General features: G+C 44.2%; 2 protein-coding genes across 2 annotated transcripts in view; both read right to left on the minus strand.

Moving 5' to 3' along the window:
* Nucleotides 1-2,108: 2,108 nt before the first annotated feature.
* Nucleotides 2,109-8,618, minus strand: LOC129327851 (zinc finger protein 345-like). Its single transcript, XM_054976601.1, has 4 exons — nucleotides 8,571-8,618; nucleotides 6,833-6,959; nucleotides 4,494-4,580; nucleotides 2,109-3,661 (listed from the first exon to the last, which is right to left on the minus strand). Exons 1-4 carry the CDS (start codon nucleotides 8,616-8,618, stop codon nucleotides 2,109-2,111), a joined length of 1,815 nt encoding a protein of 604 aa, XP_054832576.1.
* A 1,863-nt stretch (nucleotides 8,619-10,481) lies between these two features.
* The window catches only part of LOC129327105 (zinc finger protein 665-like), a 30,632-nt gene continuing 15,969 nt past the window's right edge, over nucleotides 10,482-25,144 (minus strand). Inside the window, exon 6 of the mRNA XM_054975541.1 lies at nucleotides 10,482-13,032. Within this exon, the coding sequence (XP_054831516.1) occupies nucleotides 11,922-13,032 (1,111 nt within the window). The 3' untranslated portion in view covers nucleotides 10,482-11,921. The remainder of the gene's footprint in view (nucleotides 13,033-25,144) is intronic.

Below are 25,144 nucleotides of genomic sequence, written 5' to 3' on the forward strand. Positions count from 1 at the left end.
AGCGGAAGCTGGGTTCAGATAACCGGCTCAAGGTTGAGTCAGCCTTCCATCCAGTTTCCTGGGGGTAAAATGTAGATGACTGGGGAAGGCAATGGCAAACCACCCTGTAAAACTTCTGCCAAGAAAAATGTGATGCGATGTCACTCATGGGTCAGTAATGACTTGGTGCTTGCACAGGGGACTACCTTTACCTAATCTTTTGGGTATATTGCCCAAAGAATCTCTTCCTAGAGTCTCTCTCATAATAGAAAAACAGAGGAAGGATTTCACTGACTAAATCTGGGATCCCCAACGAGGAACCCATGGGTGTCATGGTGCCCAGCCACACATTTTGTTTGCTCCTATCAAGTGTTTTTAGAAAGTGGGTAGAGCCAGGTGGGGCTCTTGGCCAGCAAGGCTTCTGATTGGCCACAGGCTATTTGATCGGCTGCGCAGTTTTTTTAAAAGCATTGCAGCAGCTGCCACCACAGTCACAAGAATCTCCACTATGTGAATGAAGGTCAACTGTGGCAACCATTTTGTGATGGGCTCCACCATCTGTGGCAGCCATTTTGTGGCTGTGCCCATTACAATGTGTCAGAATTCAAAAGGTGCACATAGACTCAAAAAGGTTGGGGACCCCTGCACTAAATAGTGAAAATCTGGGGAAAGCACACACCCACAACAGAAAAATGAGAAAATATATGAACATGCTTTATTAACTTGGTTGTTCAATACAAAATAAGGAAAGAAGACAATATTTTTATTTGCAATAATAATACCTTGAGGCTTTTTATTACTTATTTTTATTTATGTATTTTATTTATACTCAATATTTTGCCTGGTAGCCTAGGTAGAGAATGTAACTGCTTTGACAGGATACAGAATGCTCTTTGAGTTGCTGTTTCAAAAGAAATTTCCGGCACGGCCTGCTCTATTTTTCTGGATGATTTTTGTTTACTTAAAAATGAACCCTGTAGAAATGAAAACTGTTATTTTCTCTCAGTCAAACCACCTGTGATTTCCAAGGCCAACTGTGCTCAGGTTCCAGAGACCTGATGAGATTGGGCAAACCAGGACTGACCAGGACAAAGCAGAGAGAGAGAGGGTGAGGGAGGGAGGGGGAGGGGGGAGGGAGAGGGAGAGGGAGAGAGAGAGAATCAGGACCTTGCATGTCCTTCGTCACTGCGCTGGAGCTGTCCCTTTGATACCCAGATTGCTACCCTCAGGGAATCTTCCTTTCTTCTAGCAGACACCTTACTTCTGTCTTTCCTACATCTTGTCACCACTAGAGCAGGAGATACTCTTCTCTATCTCCATCCATCCAAGAGGAGCTAGTTAGTATAAAATTCTCTCTCTACTCTATCCTATTCTGAGTGGAACTCTTTATAATAAAGGGGCCCTACTTCTCTAAGATAAAGAGAGCCTCCTGAACAGTCAACACAATTCCACGGGGCCAGTACACACTATGCTGAACACAGGCTGATGCTCCATAAATTTGGAGCATCAACACTTAACAGTCTGCAACCCTTTGGGAAGAAACTACCTTGGAATGCCCACGCAAAGTAATGGCAGCTTCTCCACTTTCCAAACGGAAGAAAATCTCAACTACGACAGTTCAGAAACAGTCCTTATCTCTTCCCACACACTGTGGTCCAGAGAGGGACCCAGCTGCTTCTGCTGAACAGAAGGAGGCAAGTAAATAATTATTGTGCTCACTGGGAGTAAAGGAGAGAATTATGGGCTGTAGAAGGATTGTTAGGGAAGAGTGACTCTGCAGCCCTTTGGGGAATTGTGTATCTGCAGGTACATTTCTAAGAAATTAAACATATGGGGCTATTGGATCCCATTATTAACTTATGGATTTCTCAGTCCAGCCCCTGAAGGACAAACATTGCTTTTCTAATGCTTACTTATCATTTAAGCATTGTAGGAAGCTTATGAGTAAGCAATGTAAATGTGGGTCTGTTTACCACAGATATCTTAAGTGCTTCTCCATTACTAACTTCCCTTATGTTTACTAAGGTTTGAGGACTCACAGGATTTTTCCCCCCAAATAAATCTAATTTCTAATCATTAAATAATTTTGGGCCTCAACATCCCTAACAGTTTTGAAATTATAAAAACTTCTAGTCTGATGATTCCTCCTCTTCATGAATTCTTTGATGGGATGTAAAAGTGTGTCTCCATCTGAAACTCTTTCCACAAGCCAAACATTTATACGGCTCCTCTCCTGTGTGGATTATTTTATGCGTATTAAGCTCTGAGCTCTGATTGAAGCTTTTCCCACACTCTAGGCATTTATACGGCTTCTCTCCTGTGTGAATTCTTTTATGCGTATTAAAGCTTGAGCTCTGATTGAAGGTTTTCCCACACTCCAGGCATTTATACGGCCTCTCCCCTGTATGGATTCTTTCATGCACTTTCAGGCTTCCGTTGATTGTGAAACTCTTTCCACACTCCAAGCATTTATATGGCTTTTCTCCTGTGTGGAGTCTTTGGTGTATAGTCAGGTGTGAGCTCTGACCGAAGCCTCTCCCACATTCCTGGCATTTATATGGTTTTTCTCCAGAATGGGTTCTTTTGTGGGAAGTCAGGTGCGATCCCTGACTGAAGCATTTCCCACATATCGTGCACTGGTATGGTTTCTCCCCAGAGTGGATTCTTCGGTGGGAAGTGAGGGCTGAGTTGCAACTGAAGGTCATTCCGCACTCTGAACACTCATATGGCTTCTCTCTTGTGTGGATTCTTTGATGGTAAGTGAGGCTTACACTGTGACGGAAGCTTTTCCCACAGTCCAAGCATTTGCAAGATTTCTCCCCTGTGTGAATTTTTTGGTGGGAAATAAGAGCCGAACTATGGCTGAAGCTTTTTCCACACTCCAAGCATTTGTAAGGTTTCTCCCCAGTGTGAATTCTTTGATGGCTACTAAGGTTACTTTCACAACTGAAGCTTTTACTACACTCCAAACATTTATATGGTTTCTCCCCTTTATGAATACTTTGATGGGCAGTAAGGTGTGAACTACGACTGAACCATTTCCCACACTCCATGCATTTGTAAGGTTTCTCTGGTGTGTGAGTTCTTTGATGCACAGTAAGTTTTTCACTCTGACTGTAGCTGTTTCCACATTCCAGGTTTTTATCTGGTTTCTCCTCTGAATGGAGAATTGTCTTACACTTGAACCTCTTTCTGCACTCTGGGCACTGACATAGTTCTTTCCCAGTATGATGTCTTTGATGGGAAGGAAGGCTTTCACTCAGATCAGAGCTATTTCCACAATCTGAACTCTCAAATGATTTCCCCCCCGTATGGATACTCTGATGAGAAGTGAGGCCTGCAAGCCTACTGAAGGCTTTTCCACATTCAGAGCATGTATAAGTTTCATCTGCTGGGTGGATTTTCTGATGGGAAATTAAGTTGGGTTCTCTTTGCAGTCCTTCTCTACTTTCAAAATACTTATTCCTCCCCTGTCCTTTGAGATATTCTTGTTGGCCTGGTTTTGCAAGCAAGCTACCAGACTCGAAATCTACAGACTGATTCTCCAACTTCTCCCTTTTGTTCTCCTCCTGTCTCTTTGATTCTTTTTGACTCCCAGAGGGCTCTTCCTTCACATCACGGCTGACTGTTTTGAAAGACACCACACGTCTCTGGCTATAATTCATGTCATCCTGCACGTCTCCTGGTGGAAGAAAGACTCCCAGTTAGTCAATCGTCTCCCATCAGGTCGAGTTAACTTTTCTGAAGAGTTAATTCAGATGGAGTTCTTTGTTCTATTTTAATTTGGTTTCTGATCTGGCCATGGTTTAGGTGCAATTTTAGAATTCCTTGTTGGGGATTTTCATCTGAAGTGTTCAGAATGGAACTGCCTCCTTATGGATACTCCCTTAAGACCCCTAACAGGTTGATACTGCAGCCCAATAATATTTTAGTATAACTCTTAGATCAACAAACACTACAGTAGGGCAAGGATGCAGAAACTTCAAAACAAGCAGAAATCCAAATACAGAACTGAAACAATGCTGAAATATTTTTTTTATAACACAACACATTAACCAACACAAAAGCTACCCAATACTAGCATACTTATATAGCATCTGCTTGGCCCTTCCAAAAGGTGGCAAACACAACAGAGGCTACATGTGTATGGGCAATTGCTGATATTGTCCATTTGCAAGCACCTGCAGAAGGTCCTGTTCAGATAAGGAAAGCAGCCATGAAACAGCAAGGAAGGGGGCGGGGTAACACAGATATGAAAGGCCAAGGCCATGAAAGGCATGGTTTGTTTCAGTGAACCTTGAGCTTGGTAATTGACAGGCATTCTCTGTGGTGGCTCGCACCGTATGGAACCAGCCTGCTAGAAAAGGGCAGGAAAGTCCTCACTCTCTTGGCTTTTTCAGACTTTCCATCCAACACAAACTCTTATGAGCTAGGGAACCCCAGAGGATGGCAGAGGTGCTGGAGGTAACCACTGCTCCCCTCGATCTCCAGACATGACACATCTAAGCACCCACCTGCCAACCTGGCCTCTTCCTCGGAGACCAAAGGAAAAGGCTCTTCACTTGCCTGAAGCCAGGAGATGAGGACAGGCTTGGGAATTGCTTTGGAGGAAACAAAGAGACCAGTTACTTCTCACTGCAAAAGATTCAGGCACTCCTACGTTATGTTACAAAATAGAAGGGGAAGGGCAGATTTTTCAGGTTAAGACCTTATATGTTGAATCTTCTGGCAGACACAGAAAAATCAGTTTTCAAGTTTCTGCAGGCAGGCCACGGAATTAAGATCATAGGGAGAAGCCCTCCTAACAATCCCATCAACCAGAGCTCAGTTGGTGGATGCACAAGAGAGGGCCTTTTCAGGGGCAGCCCCACACTTATGGAAGAAGCTCTTCAAGGAAGTGTGCCTGTCCCCCGCAGTCTCTATCTTCAGGAGGCAGCTGGAGACAGTTTTATTTTGGATGGTCTTTGTGTAGCCACTTTGAAATATATTAATAGATTTAAACTGAGTTCTGATGCTTTTGTTTTATACTGTAAGCCATCTTGAGTTCCTGCGAGCTGGAAATGTGGCTACGGAGTATTTTTAATTAAAGACGAGGCAATAAAACAAACTCTTTAGTAATATCACCCACTCCCCAACAATGTCTCTCATTTCTCTTTCAACGGGAGAGAATGTAAAGCTAGCAAACCTACAGATCCCAAAGTCCTTGGTTCATGCCACACTGCATCAAGTATGCTTCAACCACATGCACTGGACCATCTCCAGCAAGTCAATACAGCTCCTAGGATGCCATGTGATGAACTCGAAGGGAGATCCTCAATTTCTCTTTTAAACAAACAAAAAGAATGTAGTGCTTGACAGTACTTTCCTTGGAACCTGCCAACATTTTCAGGAAGTGGGCAAGGAAGGCTTATTATTGGCTCCCCTTGTCCAAATGAAAGGGTTTTCCTTGACTGCAATAACAGGCAGTCACTGGAGGACAGTAAGCACCTTGCATTCCTTAGTGTGGTTCCATTCCCCTTCAGGCTTTCCTTCTTCCCAGGAGGTGTGAAGAGAGAGGTATTCTGCTTGGCTGCACCTCCTACAGCAGCCATTTTTAGTTTGGCTCCACCTACAGTGGCAGCCATTTTGAGGTGGCATTCACCAACCCCCCTCAAAATTCCAAAGGTGCCCACAGACTCAAGAAAGTTGGAGACTCCTGCCCAAAAATTTACCCAGGTTTGTAGTTTTGGATTTATAAACAGTGGAAATTAAAACTATTCCAGAGGGATTGCTGGGTTAGATTGTTGCCAAAAAAAATATTAAAATTAAAAACGCAGTCGGAAGTCACTCATGCTCAGCAGGACCTATTGATGTTTTGGAAGCTCTGTAAGACAGAACTCTTTTGGTGTGCATTTGCTATCTAATATTCTCCTGTAAGGCAGAACAGATTTCTGTGTACTTTATATGCCTGCAATTTTTATGATATTCATGGGATTTTATAAGGTGAGGTTTGGACTAGAGTGTTTATTAATATTTGTATTAGGGTGTTTTATTGTAATTTTATCAAATATTATATTTTTGTACTGTTTTAACCATTGTAATCATTGTGAACTTCTTTGAAGTCTTATCCTAACAGAAGGGGTATAAAAATGAAAAAATAAGTAAAATAAAAAATAAATGAAGTATACATCCTTTAAGCAGATACATTAAAAATTACAAACAGAGAGGGAGGAGGATGGAGATGTTATAAAGAATGAGCAAAGATCACTTCCAATTGTTGATAGGAAGGATAAGGCAATCAGGACAAAAAAAACACCTCTACCGTTTCTCTTACATCTCTACAATAAAAAAGGCTAGAAAGTTCTATTTTGGAAAAATAATGAAAGCTGGAAATTCAGAGAAACTAATAAATGGTACTGCTAAATCGCTATAATCTTACTGCACTATAGCACAATAGCAAACATGAATTTTATAAAAGCCCACCATTGGTACTTCATGGAAAATGGCAGCTGCAAAGGACTGACTGAACCTGAGTCTCCTGGATCCTAGATCTAATCACTAGACCATGCATTATCTGTTGCTGTATTTTTCATCTTGCTCTCACTGCATTATATTTCTTCTTACATAATACCATCCCTTGCATTGTCTAACATGTCATGTTAGGCAATTTCTTCTTTCAGATTTCTGCAACCTTAACCCTATTATACTGGTTATTAGATGTCTCCTCATCCAACTGATTGTACCCAGTCACATTGTGTAATCCACCTCTAGCTGCAGTGAGAAAGGAGGACTAGAAGCAACCTCAATAAAGAACAAAAAATAATGGCAAAAATCACTATCTGCATCTATCAAAAGAAGGCAAAGGGATCCTTACCTAGGGAAGCCACATTGCAATAATTCTCCACCATGACTTCCACATACAAAGCTCTCTGGTCAGGGTTCAGCAGGGCCCACTCTGCCTTGGTGAAACGCACGGCCACTTCCTCAAAGGAAAATGGAAACTGCAGAAAAAGGAAGATACCTGTTCCTTACAAATAATCCACCCGCTCCTACCAAAAATACTTCTGCTCATAAGCAGGAAAAAAAAGAGATTCCAGGTATTTTTAAACCAGAATGCCTGAAGCTGCTGTCTATTGAGTCAGACACTTCCAGAATTACCTCTTTCTCAACCACCAAGGTCAGCATTGTCCACTCTGACTGGCAGCAGCTCAACAAGGTCACAGGGTCCTTCTCATCACCTTATACTGTCATTAACTGGAAATGTCAAGGATTGAACCTGGGACTTTCTTAATGCCTTGCAGCTGCCCAACCACTAAGCTGTCTTCTAGAAGCTTCAGGGAAGGCTCTTCTTACCCAAGAGGGAGTTCCCCCTTCAAGGGATACTTGACACACCGCAGAAGAAGAATAAAACTTGCCCGGGCAACTTAATAGGCATCTAATCTTTTGATTTATGAGAGAAGATCAGTGGACGACAAGGCCTTCTGTAAAACCTGGCGGTCATCAGAAAGCCATGAATATCAATTTTATTTATTTATATGAGCATTTTTAGGCCCTCTTTCTCTGTGGAGAAATCCAAGATGGTGTACAAAAAAGAAAAAGGTTCTAATTTACAAGAACAAATACAAATGATTCCTTCCAGCCATGCTAGAGGAGGTACTAAGTGTCTCTTTATGCACCACACAGATGGCCCATCTCTCACCTGAGTTGGATGCATCTTATATGTTTCCACTCCACCCAAAAGAGACGACAATCTGGAACTTGGCTCCGATGCTCTTCCACTGACTCTGAGGGAAACACATTTATATTCATGTATTTATGTACTTTGTTTATATCCTGCCTTTCTCCTCAAGGGGGACCCAAAGTGGCTTAAATCAAGCTCCTCTCCTCTGTTTCTTGTCACAACAACATTCTTTGCTCTTAGATCCCAACAGTATCTTGCAATGTGATCACGGATTATCTGGCCTGCCTTGGGTCTCAGCAAGAAAGATAGATTAGAAATGAAAAAAAACAAAGGCATACATCACACAACAGATATGCATAACAGTACATTAACACAACAAAATTAGGAAAAGCGCAAAAGACACAAATCAAAATTTTAAGTGTAAAAGAGAATTTGAGAATACACTCCTCCCCCCTGCGCCTTTAAACACTGTGGTCGCCCCAAAAGGGATCTCAAAAGCTTCACTGCAGATATTGGGGGGTGCAGGAAGGGGCTGGGGCAGGAAGGCCAACCTGCAATGGACCCCCGTCCCCAGTCCCCTTCCTCTCTTGGCAATCTGAACTCACCTAGTTTCACCCTCTCACCGAGAAAGGCCAAATCAGGATTTCTCCCCCGGACCGGGAGCCTGAAGCGCAGCCAGCAAGGAGGGGCCGGGATTTTCCTGTCTTGCGCCCACCCTGGGAAAGCAGCCCGGGGTTTACTCAGGCGGGCCAGCAGCAACCCACCCATCCGCCCCAAGATCGGGAGAGTTTAAGATGCATTTGGGCAGAAACCGAACTGCAAAAAGCCGAGAGGAAATGGGGGCCTGGGCGAACGCGAGAGAGGGGAGAGGGAACAGGACCCGAGTATTATTTTTCCGCCCGCCCCCACATCACACCTTCTCCCCCCTTACAATCTCTCGAGCTGTGCTAAACATCCCCTTTGCTTCTGAAACCACCATCGCGTCGGCTCCATTTCTGGAAAACAGCCGCTCGGGCTGGTTTCGTTTTCCCGGGCTGTTTCTTGGGAATTTCTTTCGCTTTGCAAAAGAGGCTCTCCTTCATGCAGGAGGAGAGTGGAAGGGAGGAAGGTGGGAGTTCAGGTCTCCGTTCTCTGTTTTGCGCCTCGGAATGCAAAAATCCCACCTGCATCCCTCAAAACCTGCCCCTCCAAAGCCCCTTCGAGCTCACCAGATCCCGCCGACCCTTCTGGAAGCAGCAGCCCGGGAGCCTGCAAGGCCTGGGGGAAGAGCAAGGAAGGGCTTTTCCACGTGCCCCTCGGGGTGCCTCTCTAGGACTGTGAAGTCTCCCTCCCTTTAACCCTCGGGCAGCAGCTCAGCCTGGGTTTGAATGCCCGCTCTGCCAGGGAAGGTTGGTGGCTGACTTTGGCCCAGGCACACGCTTTTAGCCAGCTCTACCTCACAGGGTGAGTGTGAAAGTGCAGAAGGAGAACTCAGCAAAATATTGAACAATTTCCGTCATCCTGGATTGAAGGCTGAAACTGAGGTTTCCTCACTTTGTACTTTCTAAGAACCCAACAGGATGCCCCTATCAGGAAAAGTAATACACACTTCTTAACATGTTGTATTGTTACAGCCGTGATTTCAAAGAGCCAAGCTACAAGTGACGCCTGATGCAGCTGATGCAGAGCTTCCCTCAAGTTTTGATGGGAAATGTAGGCGTCCTGGTGTTACAGCTTGGCTCTCCATTTAATTGAAGTTTACAACCGCCCCCTCCCCAAACACCCAGCAGAGGGGAAGGGGGGTCCTGGCAAGAGCCTGACGCCTGCACTCCCCTCCCGACCACATGTTCTCCCTCCCATAGACTGCCGCTCTGTAAACTTGCTGGCCCACATTGCTCCAAGAAACCTTCCCCCTTCCCTCCATTTTTTTCATGGGAAAGGAAGGTTCTCTGTATCAGGCATAACTCCCAACGCTTTGATACCCAGCTATTCTGCTGGGTATCAAATACCACCCGTACAGTACTTCAGGTGCATTTTCTTTATACTTATGTTGGATCAAATACAACTCATTCGTCTTTCTTGTTGGCTTGGCAAAATGGTTTGAAGTACAGTTATGCATGGTGACCGAGAAAACAACCTTCTCTAGAGAGAACCATCCATAAATTTGGAGGGAAAAATGCAATAAACACGTACTTCAGTGGATATAAGAGGATTTAAGATGTCAGTGTTCACTGTATATTTAGAGCCCATAATCTTTTGATTAGCTTGCTCAAAAAATCTCTTTCAAGATTCTCTCTCATGTAAGAAAAACAAAGTATTTCATAGACTAAATTAGGGATCTCCATTGTGGAGCCCATGGGTGCCATGATGTCCACCACACCTTTCCTTTGCTCCTACCAAGTGCTTTTAGAAAGCGGGCAGAGTCAGGCGGGGGTTTTGCCCAGCAAGGTTTCTGATTGGCCATGGTATATTTGATTGGCTGTGCAAAATTTTTAAAAGCATTGAAGCAGCTGCCACCACAGTCACAAGCATCTTTACTGTGTGACTGAAGGTCAACTGTGGTAGCCATTTTATGACTGGCCCCACCATCTGTGGCAGCCATTTTGTGGCTGTGCCCATTACAATGTGTTGAATTCAATACCTTTATTGGCCCCCTTACAATGTGCCAGAATTCCAAAGGTGCTCACAGATTCAAAAACGTTGGGGACCCCGGTTGTAAATAGTGATAATCTGGGGGAAGCACACACCGGCAATGGAAAAATGAGAAAATAAAATAAATGAACCTGCTTTATTAACTTAGTTGTTCAATGCAAATGAAGAAGGCAATATTGCAATTAGCTTTTTATTTATGCATTTTATTTATACTTCCTATTACTTTGCCTGGTAGCCTAGGTAGAGAATGTATATGCTTTATTTTGACCGGATGCAGAATGCCCTCCGAACCTTCATTTCAAAATAAATTTCTAGCACAGCCTCCTCTGTTTTGCTAGATAATTTTTGTTTACTCAAAAATGAACACTGCAGAAATGAAATCTGTTTTTATCTGTGATTTCCAAAGCCAGCTGTGCTGAGTTTCCAGAGACCTGATGAGATTGGGCGAGCCAGGGCTGACCAGGACAGAGCAGAGAGAGACAGAGAGAGGTCAGGACCTTGCATGTCCTTCGTCACTGTGCTGGAGCTGTCCCTTTGATAACCAGATTGCTACCCTCAGGGAATCTTCCTTTCTTCTGGGAGACACCTTCCCTCTCTCTTTCCTCCATCTTGCCATCAGCAGAGCACGACATTCTCTTCTCTCCCTCCCTCCAGGTTAGTTAAAAATGCTCTCTCTACTCTGTCCTATCCTGGGTGGAGATCTTAATAATAAAGGGCTCCTATTTCTTTAGTAAGATAAAGAGAGCCTCCTAAGCAGCCAATGCAATTCCACGGGACCAGAACGCACTCTGCTGAACACAACTGCTGCTCCTATTTACCTCGGTGGCATAATTGGAGAACAGTCTGCTGCCCTTTGGGAAGAAGCTACCTTGGAATAGCCACGCAAGGTCATGCCAGCTTCCCCACTTCCCAAACAGAAGACAGATCTTGTCAAGGTAAATAAACAAACAGATGAGGCAGCTAGCAGTGACTGATCTGTGCCATCAGTAATTACAGAGTGATGACAGGTAGCTATCATGTGATACCAGCCAGGTGATGTACTTCTCTGTATATGTCAAGGTCATTTGGGCTGGCACAGTGAGTATGCACTGTGATGGGATAGGCTACTAAGGAATATATAAGGATGCAGAGTCTTTTACTGTAAAGAGCTCCAGCTCTGCGGGTTACTGGCGAAGCACTTTGTCAGTCAACGTAGTAAGTCTGTAATATATCCACCTGTAAATTGTATAATACACCATTTGTACTAAAGCTTGGTATGTCGTGTCTTCTCTTGAACCCACCACTGAGGCCTGGGTAGCGTAAGCATACCGCGACAGATCTCAACTAAGAAAGCTCAGAAATGGCTTGTTAAGGAAGAGTGAATCTGCAGCTCTTTGGGAAATTGTGTGTGTGCAGGTACATTTCTAAGAAATTAAACATATGGGGCTATTGGGTCCCATTATTAACTTATGGGTTTCTGAGCCAAGCCCCTGAAGGACAAACATTGCTTTTCTAATGCTTATGAACATCTAAGCATTCTAAAGACCTTATGAATAAACAATGTAAATGTGGTCCTGTTTACCACAGATACCTTAAGCGCTTCTCCATTATTTGTTTCCCAGGAAACTTTTTTTCCAAATTAATCTAACCTTTTGTGGAATTACAAAAACTCCTAGTCTGATGATTCTTCCTCTTCATGAATTCTTTGATGGGATATAAAAGTGTCTCTCCATCTGAAACTCTTTCCACACTCCAAACATTTATATGGCTCCTCTCCTGTGTGGTTTAATTTATGCGAATTAAGATCTGAGCTCTGACGGAAGCTTTTTCCACACTCCAGGCATTTATACGGCTTCTCTCCTGTGTGAATTCTTTTATGCATATTAAGGCTTGAGCTGTGATTGAAGCTTTTCCCACAATCCAGGCATTTATATAGCTTCTCCCCTGAATGGATTCTTTCATGCACTTTAAGATGTGAGTTGATTCTGAAACTCTTTCCACACTCCAAGCATTTATATTGCTTTTCTCCCGTGTGGAGGCTTTGGTGTATAGTCAGGTGTGAGCTCTGACTGAAGCTTTTCCCACATTCCTGGCATTTATACGGCTTCTCTCCAGAATGGGTTCTTTTGTGGGAAGTCAGGTGCGGTCTCTGACGGAAGTATTTCCCACATATCGTGCACTGGTACGGTTTCTCCCCAGAGTGGATTCGCTGGTGGGACGTGAGGGATGCACTCCAACGGAAGGTCATTCCACACTCCAAACACTCATATGGCTTCTCCCTTGTGTGGATTCTTTGATGGGAAGTGAGGCTTACACTGTGATGGAAGCTTTTTCCACACTCCAAGCATTTGCAAGATTTCTCCCCTGTGTGAATTTTTTGATGGGAAATAAGGTGTGAACTATGACTGAAGCTTTTCCCACACTCCAAGCATTTGTAAGGTTTCTCCCCTGTGTGAATTTTTTGATGGCTACTGAGATTACTTCTGCAACTGAAGCTTTTACTACATTCCAAGCATTTATATGGTTTCTCCCCTGTATGAATTCTTTGATGGGCAGTAAGGTGTGAACTATGACTGAACCATTTCCCACACTCCAAGCATTTGTAAGGTTTCTCCCCAGTGTGAATTCTTTGATGAGAAGAAAGGTGTGAACTATTACTGAAGCTTTTCCCACACTCAAAGCATTTGTAAGGTTTCTCCCCTGTGTGGATTCTTTGATGGGCGGTAAGGTTTGAACTACGACTGAACCGTTTCCCACACTCCAAGCATTTGTAAGGTTTCTCTGGTTTGCGAGTTCTTTGATGCACAGTAAGTTTTTCACTCTGATTGTAGCTCTTTCCACATTCCAGGCTTTTGTATGGTTTCTCCTCTGAATGGAGAATTGTCTTACAATTGAACCTCTTCCTGCACTCTGAGCACTGACATGGTTCTTGCCCAGTATGATTTATTTGATGGGAAGTAATGCTTTCACTCAGATCAGAACTATTTCCACAATCTGAACTCTCAAATGGTTTCTCCCCCATATGGATTCTCTGATGAGAAGTACAGCTTACAAGCCTGCTGAAGGCCTTTCCACATTCAGAGAATTGATAACGTTCATCTGCTGTGTGGATTCTCTGATGGGAAATAAAGTTGGGTTCTCTTTGTAGTTCTGTTTCACTTTCCGAATACTTTTTTCTCCCTTTTCCTTTCAGATATTCTTGTTGAGCTGGCTTTTCAAGCAAGCTACCAGCCTCGAAAACTACAGACTGATCCCCCAACTTCTCCACTTGATTCTCCTCCGGCCTCCTTGTTTCTTCTTGATTCCCAGAAGACTCTTCCTCCACTCCATGGCTGGTTGTTTCAAAAGACCCCACATGTCTCTGGCTATAATTCTGGTCATCCTGCCTGTCACCTGGTGGAAGAAAGACTCAGAATTAGTCAATTGTCTGCAATCATGTCAAGTTAACTTTTCTGAAGAGTCAATTCAGATGAAGTTCTTTGCTCTGTTTTAATTTGGTTTCTGACCTGGCCATGGTATAAATCGAACTTTGGAATTCCTTGTTGTGGATTTTCGTCTGAACAGTTCACAATGGAACTGCCTCCCATTAAGACTCCCCAACAAGGTGATACTGCAGCCCAATATTATTTTAGTACAAAGAGTACAATATACTTTAGCCTAAAGGCTTTCTTACAACTGGCTTCATGGATTTCATTTTTTAAGGAACTATTCACAGATAATGTAGAAGAACAGATGACTTCTATCAGGGAATGGAGTTCAGCACTAAAGAAGAAACCACACATAGCATTGAGGGCAGAGGTCTACAGGGCCTGGAGTTGACCTTTAAAGCCCTATATGATTTGGGACCAGCATACTTGAAGGACCTCCTTCCCCACTATGACCCTATTCCACCACTAGGGTCGTCTTCAGAGGTCCTGCTTGGGATGCCTCCACCTTCTAAGATCAGGCAAGAGGCAAACCAGGCAAGGGCCTTCTCAGCACTGGCACCAAACTTCTGGAACTTCTCCCCAATGGAGATTGGCCTGCCCACTTTTGTTGCCATCTTCTGCTAGCAGGTGAAGTCTACTTTGTTTCACTTGGCATTCCTTCAGGGGTAACTCCTTCCTGCCCAGCGTTTTGCTAGTTTTACATTTTAGCTCTGGTTTTAATTTTTTAATGATGTGGTTTGACTTTAATGGTTTATTATGTATGTTTTTATTATTATGTATGTTTTTATTTATCTATTTACATATATATTATTGTGTGTGTTTTTAATTTGTTAGCCATCTTGGTGTCCCTCAACAGGGCAGAAAAGTGGGGCATACATTTCATAAAATAAAATGTAAAAAATCAGTAGTGTTTACTTCATATTCACCCAGATGCTTTGGGGAGAGACTGCCTGGAGTTTGGGAGGTGGCTCTCATTTATGTGGAGATGGCCTAAGAAACCAGGGTTGTTTCTGGACCAGGAAGCACTGAGGTTGCTTATTTTTATTTTATTTATGTTATTTATTGTCCACCATTCTCACTGAAACTCAAGGTGGATTACACAGGGTAATAGATCCAGAGGAGTTAGCCGTGTTAGTCTGTAGTAGCAAAATCAAAAAGAGTCCAGTAGCACCTTTAAGACTAACCAATTTTATTGTAGCATAAGCTTTCAAGAATCAAGTTCTCTTCGTCAGATGCCTGATCAAAACTGATCAGGCATCTGACAAAGAGAACTTGATTCTCGAAAGCTTATGCTATAATAAAATTGGTTAGTCTTAAAGGTGCTACTGGACTCTTTTTGATTTTACACAGGGTAAGTTAACGTGCTCAACAGCTGAGACATTCAACAAACCATACAGTAGGGTAAGGATGCAGAAACTTCAAAACAAGCAAAAATCCAAATACAGAACTGAAACAATGCTGAAATGAATTATTTTTTTAACACAACACATTCACCGATACAAAAGCTACCCAATACTAGCATACTTATAGCACCTGGCTGGCCCTTTCAAAAGGTGGTGAACACAACAGAGGCAACATGTGTATGGGCAATTGCTGATATTGCCCATTTGCAAGCACCTGCAGAAGGTCCTGTTCAGATAAGCAAAGAAGCCATGAAACAGCAAGGAAGGAGGCGGGGGGGCACAGATATGAAAGGCCAAGGACAGGAAAGGCGTGGTTTCAGTGAAAACCTTGAACTGAGCTTGATAATTGACAGGCAGCCAGCCAATGGAGCGATGGCATCATTCCTCCCGTTCTGTATCAGTCATGGTAACATCATGCTGTATACATTTTTCTTTATAATGGACTAGTTAAAACATTTTCCACCATTACAAATTTGCCTGACAATCCACCAGAGGAGGAGACTGAATTCTGAACACTCCATCCTTGTTCTTGCAATGTAGACAGTCCAGAAAAATGAAAAACTTCTGGAAAGATGGAATTAGGGTCAAGATCCAAAGCCAACAAATCCTGTTCTACCCTATGAAGAACCACCTTGCGCAGGGGAAAAATCAACAGCTGCCCATACACGTGCCTTCTCTGTGGTGGCCCCCACCTTATGGAACAGCCTGCTTGAAGAGGGCAGGAAAGCCCCCACTCTCCTGGCTTTCCACAGATGATACAAAACTGAATTGTTGTAGAGGACTTTTTACTCAGAGAGGAGGGCTGCACTGTGAGGAAGGGGTCTCAAAGAGATGCATAAGTAAAGAGACAAGAACTATCCTTTACTATGATGCACTGTCAGTTGCTGTAAATAAGATCCTGTCCTACTGTTAATATGTCATTCTTTGAATTGCTTATGCTGTGTCTTAGCACTCTGTATTGGATTGGATTCTTGCTAGTTTATATCTTTGCAAATTTCATTGATTTACTCTATTGCATTGTTTATTGAAATGTCTGAAATGGGACTCTGCTGAATCACACTGCGTAATCCGCATTGAGCCTCAGTGAGAAAGGCAAGACTATAAAAAATGGTAATGAAATCAATAAAACAAAAGGCTTTTTCAGACTTTCCATCCTATGCAAACTCTTATGAGGAAGGAAACCCCAGAGGATGGCAGAGGTGCTGGAGGTAACCAGTGCTCCCCTCGATCTCCAGACATGACACATCTAAGCACCCACCTGCCAACCTGGCCTCTTCTTCGGAGTCCATGGGAAAAGGCGCTTCACTTGCCTGAAGCCAGGAGATGAGGACAGGCTTGGGAATCGCTTTGGAGGAAACAAAGAGACCAGTTACTTCTGACTGCAAAACTTTCAGGCACTCCTATGTTATCCACTTCCATGGTCACCTTCTAAAAGTCCACAAGAAAGAAGGAAAACTCCCCAACAGCATGTAACAGAAACAGGCATGCAGAGTCTTGGAAGCTTCGACCTGTAAGTAGGCCTACTGTTCATGAAACCTGGATAAACACACCAGCTGGGAATCGCATGTGAGGAGCCAAGCTGGCCGTGTTTCCTTTAGCCCTCCTTCTTTCAACCTCCCCAACTTAGAGCCTAATCCCTTCCCTTTAAAGGATCTTGTTTGTTACACTGCCTTTGAGCCCTCCAAGGGTGGCTCTTCCAGGAGGAAACACCCCATCCATCTCTACCTAGAGCCTAAATCAGACGGCTGGGTCTAGTTTAACTGGTATAACATCACAACTACCACCTGGGATTATCTGGACCTGGGATAACAACACCCCCCTCCCCCATGAAACATCATCTGGAGGAAGGCCGGACTGCTCTAGACGATATAATCTCCTACCTGTGTCCGACTGAGCTGTAGATTTTCCTTGGCCAATCCGGACAGTGGACCGGGGGTGGAAAGGTGACATATTAATGTTTCTAATAAACATATACATACAGTACAGCTTGCAAGTTTTTGAGTTCAGTAGAACTTTCATTGGGCCAGATGTTACAAAATAAAAGGGGAAAGGCCGATTTTTCAGATTATGATTTTTTAAAGACCTTATGTGGTGGGTCTTCTGGTAGACATAGAAGAATCAAGTTTCAAGTTTCTGTCGGTGGGCCAGGGAATTAAGATCATAGGGAGAGGCCCTCCTAACAATCTCATCAACCGGAGAAGTTCAGTTGTTGGGTACACAAGAATGCGCCTTTTCAATGGGAGCCCCACACTTATAGAGCAATCTCCCCAAGGAAGTGCACCTGGCCCTCTCACTCTCTATCTTCAGGAGGTAGCTGGAGACGGTTTTATTTTGGATGATCTTCGTTTAGCCCCTTTTTAATATATTAACAGTTTAAACTGAGTTTTGACGTTTTTGTTTTATAATGTAAACCATCTTGGGTTCCTGTGAGCTGGAAATGTAGCTAAGGAGTATTTTTAATTAAAGACGAGGCAATAAAACAAACTCTTTAGTAACATCACCCACTCCTCAACCCCAATGTCTCTAATTTCTCAACCAGTGAGAATCTAAGGCTAGGAAATCTACAGATCCCAAAGTCCTTGCTTCATTTGCTTCTGCCATATGCTCAGGAACGTCTCCTGCAAGTCAATACAGCAACTAGTATGTCATGTGATGAACATGAGTGGAGAGCCTCTATTTCACTTTTAAAGAAAAGAATCTCCCAGATGAGTTGTTTAGGGATGAAAGCAATTTGGGTTACCTAGAACACGGTTCCCCAATGTAGTGCCCACCAGTACTTTCCTTGGAGCCTGCTAAGATTTTCAGGAAGTGGGCAAGGCTTATTATTTGGCTGCCGTGGTTTGAATGAAAGGGTTTACCATGACTGAAATAACAGGCAGCTACTGGAGGACAGTAAGCACCTTGCATTCCTTAGCATGGTTCCATTCCCTTTCAGGCTTTCCTTCTTCCTAGGAGCTGTGAGGAGAAAGGTATTCTGCTCGGCTGCACCTCCTACAGCAGCCATTTTTAGTTTAGCTCTGCCTATGGTAGCAGCCATTTTGAGGGGGCATTCACCAACCCCTCTCAAAATTCCAGAGGTGCCCACAGACTCAAGAAAGTTGGAGATCCCTGCACAAGAATTTATCCAGGTTTGTAGCTTTAGATTTATAAAAAGCTAAAATTAAAACTATTCCAGTGGGATTGCTGCATTAGATTGTTGCCAAAAACAATATTAAAATTAAAAACGCACTGTTGGAAGGCAGTCGTGCTCAGCAGGACCTGTTGGCGTTTTGGAAGCTCTGTAAGACAGAATTCTATCTAATATTCTTTTGTGAGGTGGAGCAAATTTCTTTGCATTTTATATACCTGCAATTTTTATGTTATTCGTTGGATTTTATAAACTGGGGTTTGGACTAGAGTGTTTATTAATATTTGTATTAGGCTGTTTTATTGTGATTTTATTGAGTATTATATTTTTGTAATGTTTTAACCATTGTAATTGTTGTGAATGTTACAAAGAAAGCCATGTTTAAAGCAAGATTCAAATAAAAAAATGCAAGAAATGGCAAAGACCACTCCCTATTTTTAACAGGTAGAAAAAGGCAATCTGCACAAAATTTCTCCATCTTTTCTCTTATGTCTGCAACAAAAAGGGTGAGAGAGTTCTATTTTGCAAAAAACCCGAAAACTGGAAATTCAGAGAAACTACTAGACAGTAGCACGACATTGCTATGATGTTACTTTACTATAGCACAATACCAAATACAAATTTTATAAAAAGCCCTCCATTGGTACTGCACAGAAAATGGCAGCTGCAAGGGGCTGACTGAACCTGGGCCTCCCAAATCCTAGCTCTAACCACTACACTATGCATTATCTGTTGCTGTATTTTTTCATCTGGCTCTCACTGCATTATTTCTAATTATTTGTCTCAGATTTCTGCCACATTAATCCTATTATATTGTTTATTAGAAGTCTCCTTATCCTATTGATTGTAACAATTTACAATGCATAATTCACCTCCTCATTGTCAATAATGAGGAGGTGGGATGAGGAAATTGAAGTTGTTCAAGATTTTCTGTTCCTTCGCCCAATCATCAACCAACAGGGAGACTGCAATGAAAAAATCAGAAGAAGATTGAGACTTGGAAGAGCAGCTGAGACGGAGCTAGATAAGATCCTTAAGGATAAAGACGTCTCTCTGAGAACCAAGATCAAGATAATCCAAACTATGATATTCCCCATTACCATGGATGGATGCGAAAGTTGGACGGTAAAGAAAACTGACAGGAAAAAAATTGATTCATTTGAAATGTGGTGCTGGAGGAGAGATTTGGAGATACCAGCCAAAAAGACAAACAAATGGGTACTAGATAAAATTGAGGCTGAATTCTCCTTAGAAGCTAAAATGACAAGACTAAAGCTATCATACTTTGGTCACATCATGAGAAGACAAGATTCTTTGGAAAAGTCAATAATGCTAGGAAAAGTGGAAGGCAGCAGGAAAGAGGAAGACCTAAAACGAGATGGCTTGACTCAATAAAAGAAGCCATGTCCTCCAGTTTGCAGGATCTGAGCAGGTCTGTTAGAGACAGAAAGTTTTGGAGGTCTTTCGTCCATAGGGGTGCCATAGATTGGAAGCGACAACGGCACATAACACACACAAAATCCACCTCCAGTTGCAGTGAGAAAGGTGGACTATTAGTATAACATCAATAAAGAACAAACAATGGCAAAAATCCCACTTTCCTATCAAAACATGGCAAAGGTTAATAAGATAAAATGATAAAGTAATTCCCTCTGTTTACTTAGCTTTTTGTAAATCTTGTTATGTGATTGTTTAACATATGCTCGATAATGTAATAGTTTAAACAAATTTTATAGTCCTTATTGTAATTCATAATCTTTATTTTTTAATTATCTTTAATATTGTTTTACTGTTATTGTTGAAATGAATAATAAATTTAAAAAAAATGGCAAAGGGAACCTTACCTAGAGAATCCACATTCTCATAATTCTCCATCATGACTTCCTTATACAAAGCTCTCTGGTCAGGACTCAGTAGGGCCCACTCTGTCTTGGTGAAGCGCACAGCCACTTCCTCAAAGGAAATCGGACACTGTAAAAAAGGAAGATAACTTTTCCTTACAAATAATCCACGTGCTCCCACCAAAAATGTTTTTGCTCTCAAACAGAAAAAAGAGATTCCAAATATTTTTAAACCAGAACGCCTGAAGCGGCTGGCTACTGAGTCATGCATTTCCAGAACTATCACTTTCTCAACCACTGAGCATTGGTCCACCAAGGTCAGCGCTGTCCACTCTAACTGGCAGCTGCTCTCCAGGGTCTCAGGGTCCTTCTCATGACCTGCTACCTGATACTTTCACTAACTGGAAATAATATACTGCCCATCAGGACAAATTAATGCCCACTCAGAGCAAAGTATGTTATTATTATCCCCACAACAAAACACCCTGTGAGGTGGGTGGGGCTGAGAGAGCTCCAGAGAGCCATGACTACCCCAAGGTCACCCAGCTGGCTTCAAGTGGAGGAGTGGGGAATCAAAGCCTGTTCTCCAGATTAGAGTCCCATACACTTAACCACTACACCAAACTGGCTCTCAAGGGTCAAGGATTGAACCTGGGACTTTCTTAATGCCCAGCAGCTGCCCAACCACTAAGCCGTCTTCTAGAAGTTTCAAGGAAGGCTTTTGTTACCCATGGGGGAGTTCCCCCTTCAAGGGATACTTGACACACCATAGAAGAAGAATAAAACCTGCCCGGGCAACTTAATAGGCATCTAATCTTTTGATTTATGGGAGAAGATCAGTGGACCACAAGGCCTTCTGTCAAACCTGGCAGTCCTCAGAAAGCCATGGATATTTATTTATTTATATGAGCATTTTTAGGCCCTCTTTCTTAATTTATTTATTTGCTAGAAACAAAGCCCGTTGTGCAAATAAATACAATGGGTTCTAGAAAGTTGGGACTAGGTAGGACTGTAGGGGAGGTCTGTGGAGGGCTGAGAGGCAGGAGGAGTCTGGGAAGGGATGGCAGGTACGGAGGCAAGGGGGGGTCTGGGAGAGCTGAGAGGCAGGAGGGGTCTGGGGAGGGATGGCAGGTAGGGAGGCAAGGGGGTCTGGGGAGGGCTAATACGTAGAGGGATCTGGGGAGGGATGGCAGGGAGGAGGGCAAGGGGGTCTGGGAAGCGCTAACAGGCAGGAGGGATTTGGGGAGGGATGGCAGCAGGAGGGCATGGGGGTATGGGGAGAGCTGAGAGGCAGGAAGGGACTGGGAAGGGATGGCAGGTAGGATGCTAGGGGGGTCTGTGGAGGGCTGAGAGGCAGGAAAGGTCTGGGGAAAGATGGCAGGTAGGGGAAAAGGGGGGGTCTGGGAAGAGCTAATAGGCAGGAGAGATTTGGGGAGGGATGGCAGATAGGTGGGAAAGTGGGGTCTGGGGAGAGCTGAGAGGAAGGAGGGGTCTGGGGAAGGGGGAAAGGGGGGATTGGGGAGAGTGGAGAGGCAGGAGGGGTTGGGGAAGGATGGCAGTTTGTTAGGACTGTCAGACTGTGGCATCCCTTGAAGCTGAAGTATGATTCCCTCCCTTCTGCAAGAAGCTCAGGTCTCTTGATTCCAAAAGAGTTCTTTATTAGGAAAACAGCATTAGCTCCAGGTGTACACACTCCAAAACCCTGAGGTCTTGGCTGAACGGATACATTGTTAGGAATAGGGTTCTGAGCAACACTGGTTTCAGTTCAACCCTCAGCTCCCCGCCCCCCCCCCCGAGTTCCCAGAGCAGACAGTTTCTCTGTGGGAACAGAGGCTCATCAAGGACACAGGACAGCCTCAAAGGAAGCAGATAAGATATGATGCTGCAGCAGTCTCTTCCAATGGAAGGTCGATTCCTGGGAACCTGGAGAAAGAGACACTACCAACTACAACACGATTAGAATACAATATGGCGTAACATAGGCTACATTAAGTCAGACCCTGACATGGGGAGGGATGGCAGGTAGGGGGGCAAGGGAGATCTGTGCAGGACTAATAGGCAGGAGGGATTTGGGCAGGTGGGGTCTGGGGAGGGCTGAGAGGCAGAGGGGTCTGGGGTCTGGGGAGGGCTGAGAGGCAGAGGGGTCTGGGGAGGGATGGCAGGTGGGGGGCAAGGGAGTCTGGGGAGGGCTAATAGGCAGAGGGATCTGGGGAGGGACGGCAGGGAAGGTCAAGGGGAATCTTGGAAGGGCTAATAGGCAGGGGTCTGGGGAGGGCTGAGAGGCAGAGGGGTCTGGGGAGGGATGGCAGGTGGGGGGCAAGGGAGTCTGGGGAGGGCTAATAGGCAGAGGGATCTGGGGAGGGACGGCAGGGAAGGTCAAGGGGAATCTTGGAAGGGCTAATAGGCAGGAGGGATTTGGGGAGGGATGGCAGGTAGGGGGCTAGGGTGGTCTGTTCAAGGCAAGGTGGACCTCCTTGGGGCCAGGTATCTCTAGCAGATATTTTCCTGCTGAGCAAAGTGCCCTCCAGGGAATATAAAGTGAGAGGCAGTCCCAAAGGTTTGCTGGTCCCAGACCACTAAGGGCCTTAAAGGTCAAAACCAGCACCTTGAAACTGACCTGGAATTCCACTGGGAACTATTGCAGCTGGTGCAAGACAGGCATCATATAAGCCTGGAGCGGCATCTCAGTCAGAGGCCACGCTGCTGCATTCTGGACCAGCTGTAATCTCCGGAGCAGGCCCAAGGGCAGGCCAGCATAGAATGAGTTACAGCAGTCCTGAAGCCTTGAGGTGACCATTGCATGGATCACTGCTTCAAGGTCACAGCGTGAGATGCAGGGGGCAAGCTGCCTAACCAGGCGAAGACAGTAAAATCCCGATCTGGCAACCGCCATGCTCTGGGCCTCCATAGATAAGGAGGTGTCTAAGACCACACCCTCTGTGGAGAAATCCAAGATAGTTTACAAAAAGATAAAAGGTAGCAAAATTACCAAAAAAACCCAGAAATGTTTCCTTCCAGCCCTGCTGGAGGAGGAATCACCAAATTTCTCCTTATGCACATCACAGTTGGACCGTTCCTCACCTGAGCTGCCTGCATGTTAAATGTTTCCACTCCACCACAAATAGGAAATGATCTGGAATGTGGCTCCGACGCTCTTCCACTGAATGCGAGGGAGATAAATTTATTTATTTATTTATTTGTTTACTTTGCTTATACCCTGCCTTTCTTCCCAACAGGAAGAATTCTTCTCCTCTGTTCTGTTCTGTTCTCACAACAACAATCTTTGCTTTTAGACCCAAACGGTACCATATTTAGCGATCTGATCACTGATTAACTGACCTGCTTTGGAAGACAGATGGATTAGAAATGAAAAGTAGAAAGACATACATCACACAACAGATATGCACGTTACATTAACAAAACAATAAAATTAGGAAAAGTACAAAAGACACAGAGAAATCAAAATTTTAAAGAAATGTTAAGTGTAAAATAAAATTTGAGAATAAACGAAATGTAAATATTTGCAAAAAATGTAAAGCAGTCTGATTATTTGCCACTTAGCCCCCAGTTTCTACCGCTCTCTTGCTGTCATTGCTCCTCCCCCAAGAAACAACACCCCTTCCCCTCTGCCCCGGTAAACATTATGGTCCCCAAAAGGTCTCCAAAACAGGGTTGCAAAAGCTTCTGCGCAGAGACATTTGGGACATCGGGAAGGGCCTGAGGCAGAAAGGCGAACCTGCAATGGACCCCCAACTTCCCCATTTCCCAGTTGGGGGTCCAACTCGCCCAGTTTCACTATTAGAGCTCTGCCTCTCACCAGGAAGACCAACAGTGCAATTCTATGCAGAGTGACTCCAATCTAAACCTATTGATTTCAGTGGGCTTAGACTGGAGTAAGTCTACTGTACTTACATAAGGAGGATCCCCCCCACACACGCCCAAGGCCCGAAGCCTGAGGCGCAGCCAGCAAGGAGGGGCCGGGATGTTCCTGTCTTGCGCCCACCCTGGGAAAGCAGCCCGGGATTTTATCAAGCCGACCAGCAGCAATCCACCCCCCCCCACCCCCACATGAGCGGGAGAGTTTGAGATGCATTTGGGCAGAAAGCTAACGGCAAAAAAACCGAGTGGAAATGGGAGAGAGGGGAGAGGGAATAGAACTCGAATATTATTTTACGCCCCCCACCCCACACCCCCCCCCGCCATCCCCTTACACACAATCTCACGGGCCATGCAAAAAGTCTGCCATCACGCCAACATTTCTGCATGTTGCAATGCAAAAATCCTACCCCCCCCCCCCAATATCTGCCCCTCCAAAGCCCCTTCGAGCTCACCAGATCCGGCCGACCCTTCTGGAAGCAGCAGCCCGGGAGCCTGCAAGGCCTGGGGGAAGAGCAAGGAAGAGCTTTTCCACGTGTCCCTCGGGGGTGCCTCCCTAGGGCTGTGGATCTCCCTCCCTTTAACTCTTGGGTCCCGTCTGCCCAATTAAAGATATCCGGGAGAGAGAATGCCAAGGGGGCCTCCTGGGAAAAGTTGGACAAGAAAAGTCACTTTGCGTCAATGTGACAACCCACCACACATCATGCAACTATACTGTGCTTATTTTAATGAAATGGTGCAAAACTTATAATAATAAAAGAAACTGAAGGAGGAAGGATGTGGTTTTTATGAGGAAACTAAAAGCTATAAGAATATAATAGAGGAAGTCCAGCAAAGGAGAGAGTCACGAGAGAAACATAGATCCAGAGGAGTTAGCCGTGTTAGTCTGTAGTAGCAAAATCAAAAAGAGTCCAATAGCATCTTTAAGACTAACCAATTTTATTGTAGCATAAGCTTTCGAGAATCAAGTTCTCTTCGTCAGATGCATGATCCAAACTGGCCAAATACAGAAGAGGAGGGGAGAGAGGGGAAAGAAGGGGACATATATCACAAGGGGACAGGATGCAATTAGCGGGGAGGCAACCCAAACATTCCTTTGCTAGTAAATGTAAACATCTCCTTTTTCAGCAGCGGGAGGCTACTGAATTGGAATCCATATGCAAATTTGACTCTGTCAAGCTGGGACTGAATAGAGACTATGAATGATGTATTGTCGAAGG

The sequence above is a fragment of the Eublepharis macularius genome, chromosome 4 (assembly GCF_028583425.1).
Source record: "Eublepharis macularius isolate TG4126 chromosome 4, MPM_Emac_v1.0, whole genome shotgun sequence".
NCBI classification, from domain to species: Eukaryota; Metazoa; Chordata; class Lepidosauria; order Squamata; family Eublepharidae; genus Eublepharis; species Eublepharis macularius.

Coding starts and splice junctions, on each gene's coding strand:
- LOC129327851 (XM_054976601.1), bottom strand. CDS start 8,618: ATGGTGGTTTCAGAAGCAAAGGGGATGTTTAGCACAGCTCGAGAGATT. Junction 4,581..6,832: donor TTGCAATGTGGCTTCCCTAG/GTAAGGATCCCT, acceptor TTTCCTCCAAAG/CAATTCCCAAGCCTGTCCTC. Junction 3,662..4,493: donor GGAAGAGGCCAGGTTGGCAG/GTGGGTGCTTAG, acceptor TTCTTCCACCAG/GAGACGTGCAGGATGACATG.